This window comes from Nicotiana tomentosiformis, chromosome 12 (assembly GCF_000390325.3).
Source record: "Nicotiana tomentosiformis chromosome 12, ASM39032v3, whole genome shotgun sequence".
NCBI classification, from domain to species: domain Eukaryota; kingdom Viridiplantae; phylum Streptophyta; class Magnoliopsida; order Solanales; family Solanaceae; genus Nicotiana; species Nicotiana tomentosiformis.
The window spans coordinates 65,576,768-65,582,611 of NC_090823.1; the positions used below are offsets into that span (position 1 = coordinate 65,576,768).

Consider the following 5,844-nt stretch of genomic DNA (forward strand, 5'->3'; position numbering starts at 1 on the left):
CATGGGTCTCAAAAAAATACGTATTTGATAAAATTTATCCGACAGGCATATTATTTTTATGACATTCCGAGAAAATCTTATTAACATATTTCTGATGCATTTCAGGCATTTATACATGTACATTGACCCATGACCAGACGCCGTTATATACGCGTATATTATATGTATATGGGATATGGGAAAAGGTTATGGCGTTATATATGAACCATTACCTGATTAGCTAGTACATGTTGATGATTTTTCCCACAGTGGCCGAGATAATATGATGGGATGCCCTCAGGGGCTTGATGATGTTATGTACACCTATACACATGCATGACACGACAATTGTATGCACGTGCATGACATTATAAATGTTTCAGGATTTACAAGTCATTTAGGCTTACAGGCGAAATTCTTTATTCCATGTTTCATCTATGTCTTTTGTGTACTGATTTTTATGCCTTACATACTCAGTACATTATTCGTACTGACGTTTCTTTTTGCCTGGGGATGCTGCGTTTCATGCTCGCAGGTACAGGTAGACAAGCAGACTGTCCCCCTTCTTACGATCCTTGTTCAGCGAGAGTTGGTGTGCTCCATTTGATCTTGAGCTGTTTTGGATTTTGGTACGATAGGTTTGTTTACATATATGGGTATGGCGTCCTTGTACATGTACAGTTATATAATCTGTTAGGGGTTTGTAGACAGTCATGTATAGTTGGGTAGTATGTGGCCTTGTCGGCTTCCAGTTTTGGACATGTAGTTGTCTATAGCAGCCTTGTCGGCTCGCCCTTCGTATTTCGCACGTTTATGAATATAAGTCTTTTGGACAGGTTTTCCTCACGCATGTTATTCTCGTAATTTAGCAGATGTTATTCATGTTCATATATTAGTCACATGCTTAAGGGTGTTCGACATGTAGGACTCGGGCACTCATCGCGGCCCATCGGTTTGGGTCGTGACAAAAGTGGTATCAGAGCAGTTCTGTCCTAGGGTTGTCTACATACCGTATCTAGTAGAGTCTTGTTCATGGGTGTGTTGTGCACCAAACTTATAGACAGGAGACTACAAGACATATAGGATGTTATCCTCTCTTCTTATCTTAGATCGTGCGATATAAGAATTCATGTTCATAACGATATGTTACATTTTCAGCGATGCCTTCGAAGACTACAGCCGCCCAGAAAGGAAAGTCCGTGGCTGGTGAGACTACTACTCAAGCGCCACGAGTTACCAGGGCTCAGGGAGAGTCTTATAGTGAGATTCCATCTCAAACTTCACATACCCCGCCCGCTCTAGAAGAGCTTCGAGGGGCACCAGCTCTAGCACCCACCCTTCTTCGTTCAACCCCTCATCCAGATGCACCGGGTCAGGAGATGAGAGATGCTATTCAGTTGTTAACTCGATTAGTAGCCACACAGGCTCGATGTTAGGAAGTAGGTATTGGTCATGCAAATAGGTCCGTCAGTGCGAGGGTTCATGATTTCATTAATTTGGACCCTCCGGTATTGACTGGTACAAACCCAAATGAGGACCCTCAGGTATTTATCGATAGAATGCAGAGCACTTTGAGGGTAACTAAGGCCACTATGACTGAGTCAGTTGTGCTAGCTTCCTATAGACTCCAAGATGTTGTAGTTAATTAGTACGAGTTTTGGGAATTGTCCAGAGGTGAGGATGCCCCTCCAGTAGTATGACAGAAGTTTACAGAAGTTTTTCTTCGACAGTATCTTCCACAAGAGCTTAGACGGGCTAGATTTGATAGGTTCTTAACCCTTCGGCAGGGTAACATGAGTGTTCGAGAGTACATTCTTCAGTTTAATTCATTGGCTAGGTATGCTCCCACTATTGTATCTAAGATGGAGGATCAGGTTCACCGGTTCATGATGGGGTTAGAGCTACACTTTCTTAACGATTGTATGTCGGCCTCACTTCAGCCAGACATGGATATTTCTCGTATTCAGGCATACGCTCAGGGTGCAAAGGATCGTAAGCAGAAGTAGAGGGCCGATCGTGAGCATGATCGGGGCCTATAGTAAGAGAGCGAGGTCTTCGGGTCCTTCTAGTTAGTTTCGAGGAGGTTAGAGACCACAATACCCAAGGTATCCAGCCTAGCCATCGACTAGCGCGCCCCATCAGTTTGGCGGTAAAAGATTTGATCGTTCCACATATTCAGGGCCTGGTGAGAATGCCAGGGCCTCAGGTTCTCAGTATAGGGGTTAGTCAAGTCAGATGAGGCCGCCCTTGCTACGATGTGCTCAGTGTGGTAAGCAGCATGCCGGGCAGTGCCGTATGTGGTTGGCTGTATGTTATACTTGTGGTTATCCAGGCCACGTTATGAGGGATTGTCTGATGAGAGGTGATGCAAGCATAGCTCAACCAGTGGGATCGGTAGCTGGTTTGTTATCATCAGTACGCCCCCCTGGGTAAGGTTCACAAACACCAATGAGTCGTGGTAGAGGAAGAGGCAGAGCATCTAGCTCGAGCGGTCCTCATAACCGCATTTATGCATTAGCAGGACGACAGGATCAAGAATCATCACCCGATGTTTTTACAGGTATATTATCAGTCTCCTCATATGATGTATATGCACTAATTGACCCATGTTCCACCTTATCATATGTTACTCCGTTGGTTGCTAGTAAGTTTAGAATAAAACCTGAGTTGGTTAAGCCTTTTGAGGTGTCCACACCTATTGGGGATCCAGTGATAGCCAGACGGGTATATAGAGGTTGTATAGTAGTAGTTCATAGTCGATCTACAGTAGCGGACCTGATTGAGTTAGATATGGTAGAATTTGATGTTATAATGGGTATGTATTGGTTGGATTCTTGTTATGCCAACGTTGATTGTAGATCCAAGATGGTCCGATTCCAATTTCCAGGGGAGCCTATTTTGGATTCGAAAGGTAATACGGCGTCGCCGACAGATAGATTTATTTCCTATCTCAAGGTAAGGAAGATGATCAGAAAGGGTTATATTTATCTCTTAGTTCGAGTTCAGGATGTGAAAGTAGAGTCACCAACTATTCAATCTATCCTTGTAGTTAATGAGTTTCCCGATGAGCTTTCGGGTCTTCCGCCAGAGCGAGAAATTGAGTTTCCTATTGATCTACTACCTGATACTCATCCAATATCTATTCCTCCCTATAGAAAGGCCCCCATAGAGCTGAAAGAGTTGAAGGAACAACTAAAGGACTTGCTTGAAAAAGGCTTTATCAGACCTAGTACATCACCGTAGGGAGCACCGGTGTTATTTGTGAGGATGAAAGATGGTTCCTTATGAATGTGTATTGATTATAGACAGTTGAATAAGGTGATGATCAAGAATAAGTACCCGCTCCAGAGGATTTATGATTTATTTGATCAATCGCAAGGTGCCAAGTGTTTCTCAAAGATAGACTTGAGGTCCAAGTACCATCAGGTAAGAGTTAAGGAGAAAGTTATTCTAAGCACATCATTCAGGACTAGATACGGGCACTTTGAGTTTCGTGTTATGTCATTCAGTTTGACTAATGCCCCAGCAGTATTCATGGATTTGATGAACCGTATCTTCAGACCCTCTCTAGATCTGTTCGTAATTGTATTTATTGAGGATATATTGGTATATTCTCGTTCAGAGGCTGAGCATGCAGATCATTTGCGTACTGTGCTCAGAGTTCTACAAAAAGGGAAGTTGTATGCAAAATTCTCTAAATGTGAATTTTGGCTGAACTCTGTAGCTTTTCTTGGGCATATCATTTCAGGTGAAGGTATCCGGGTTGATACACAATAGATTGAGGCAGTAAAGTCTTGGACAAGACCCACGACACCGACGGAGGTTCGTACCTTTCTTGGTTTGGCAGGTTATTACAAGAGATTTGTAGAGGGATTTTCTTTCCTTTCAGCACCTTTGACAAAGTTGACTCAGAAGGGAGAAAAGTTTCAATGGACTGATGCTTAGGAACGGAGTTTTCAGGCATTGAAGGACAGATTAACTTCAACATCAGTTCTAACGCTCCTAGAAGGGACCGATGGTTATGTTATCTATTGTGATGCTTCGGGCGTTGGATTGGGTTGTGTATTGATGCAGCATGGTACGTTTGTAGCTTATACTTCTAGACAACTAAGAAAGCAGGAGAGGAATTACCCGACCCATGATTTAGAGTTTGCCGCAGTGATTCATGCACTAAACATGTGGAGGCACTACTTGTATGGCATTCATGTTGATATCTATATGGATCATAAGAGCCTCTAGTATATCTTCAAGCAAAAGGAATTAAATTTACGTCAAAGGAGATTGTTGGAGCTGCTTAAAGATTATGACATTGATATTTTATACCATCCGGGGAAGGCGAACGTGGTAGCCGACGCCCTCAACCGTAGATCTATGGGTAGCCTATCATATTTATAGCCAGAAAAGAGGGGAATAGCCCATGAGATTCATTAGCTATCTAGTCTTGGAGTTCGGTTACTGGACTCAGGTGATATTAGAATTACTATTCATGACACTGCAACATCCTCTTTAGTAATTGAAGTAAAGGAACGCTAGTACGAGGATCCTGTGTTAGTTCATTATAGGGATATCACCCCTCAGAAGGGGAAGACACTATTTGAAATTATAGAAGATGGGGACCTCAGATATTGAGAACGATTATGTGTCCCTAATGTTGCAGGGCTTCATCAGTAGGTTATGGGAGAAACTCACTATTCTTGTTATTCTATCCATCCAGGAGCGACAAAGATGTATCATGATATCAGGGAAGTATATTGGTGGGACGGAATGAAAAAGGATATAGCAGAGTTTGTTGCTCAGTGTCCTAACTATCAGCAGGTTATGATTGAGCATCAAAAACACGGTGGATTATTGCAGTCTTTGGAGATTCCAACTTGGAAATGGGAAGCAATTAATATGGATTTCATTGTAGGCTTACCTCGTACCCATCATAAGTTCGATTCTATATGGACGATTGTTGATAGGCTTACAAAGTCAGCCCATTTACTGCACATTAGGACTACATATTCCGCAGAGGATTATGCAAAGCTTTATATTAAAGAGATAGTACGACTGCATGGTGTCACTGTATCTATTATCTCGGATAGAGGAGATCAATTTACATCGAACTTCTGGAGGTCCATCCAAAAAGTATTGGGGACTCAGGTAAGTCATAGTACAACATTTCATCCCCAGACAGACGGACAGGCTGAGCGTACTATTCAGACACTTGAGGATATGTTACAGGCTTGTCTGATAGACTTGAAGGGTAGCTGGGATGATCATCTGCCGCTTATTGAGTTCGCATATAATAATAGCTACCATTCCGGTATTCAGATGGCTCCATACGAAGCTCTTTACGGACGGAAGTGTAGGTCGCCTATAGGGTGGTTCGATATTGGGGAAACTACGTTAGTAGGACCAGAATTGGTACATCAGGCAATCGAGAAAATTAAGCTTATACATGAAAGGTTATTAGCAGCTCAAAGCCATCAGAAGTCTTATGTAGATAATCGACGGCGAGACTTGGAGTTTCAGGTTGACAACTGGGTATTCCTAAAGGTATCACCGATAAAAGGTGTTATGAGGTTCGGTAAAAAAGGAAAACATAGCCCTCGGTACATTGGTCCATATAGGATCATATGCAAGGTAGGCCAGGTAGCATATGAGTAAGACTAGCCTACGGACTTAGAGTATGTGCATCCAGTCTTTTATGTGTCTATGCTCCATAAATGTATCAGAGATCCTTCTAGAATCATGTCAGTTGACGACGTTAAGGTCACAGAGCATCTACCATATGAAGAAACTCCCATTGCTATACTAGATAGACAGGTTCGGAGATTGAGGACTAAAGACGTAGCTTCAGTGAAAGTACTTTGGAGAAACAAC

At 42.6% G+C, this 5,844-nt stretch overlaps 1 protein-coding gene across 1 annotated transcript; it reads left to right on the top strand.

Annotated features, from left to right (window-relative positions):
• Window positions 1–1,772: 1,772 nt before the first annotated feature.
• Window positions 1,773–3,222, top strand: LOC138902784 (uncharacterized). The gene is made up of 3 exons (XM_070190683.1): window positions 1,773–1,971; window positions 2,312–2,408; window positions 2,838–3,222. Exons 1-3 carry the CDS (start codon window positions 1,773–1,775, stop codon window positions 3,220–3,222), a joined length of 681 nt encoding a protein of 226 aa, XP_070046784.1.
• Window positions 3,223–5,844: the final 2,622 nt, after the last annotated feature.

What these genes read in the sequence shown, in the direction of transcription:
- LOC138902784 (XM_070190683.1), top strand. Translation starts at nt 1,773, where the DNA reads ATGAGTGTTCGAGAGTACATTCTTCAGTTTAATTCATTGGCTAGGTAT. An exon ending in CGCTCAGGGTGCAAAGGATC is followed by an intron (nt 1,972 to 2,311) that starts GTAAGCAGAAGT and finishes GTGGTTATCCAG; the next exon opens with GCCACGTTATGAGGGATTGT. An exon ending in TCATCAGTACGCCCCCCTGG is followed by an intron (nt 2,409 to 2,837) that starts GTAAGGTTCACA and finishes CGTTGATTGTAG; the next exon opens with ATCCAAGATGGTCCGATTCC.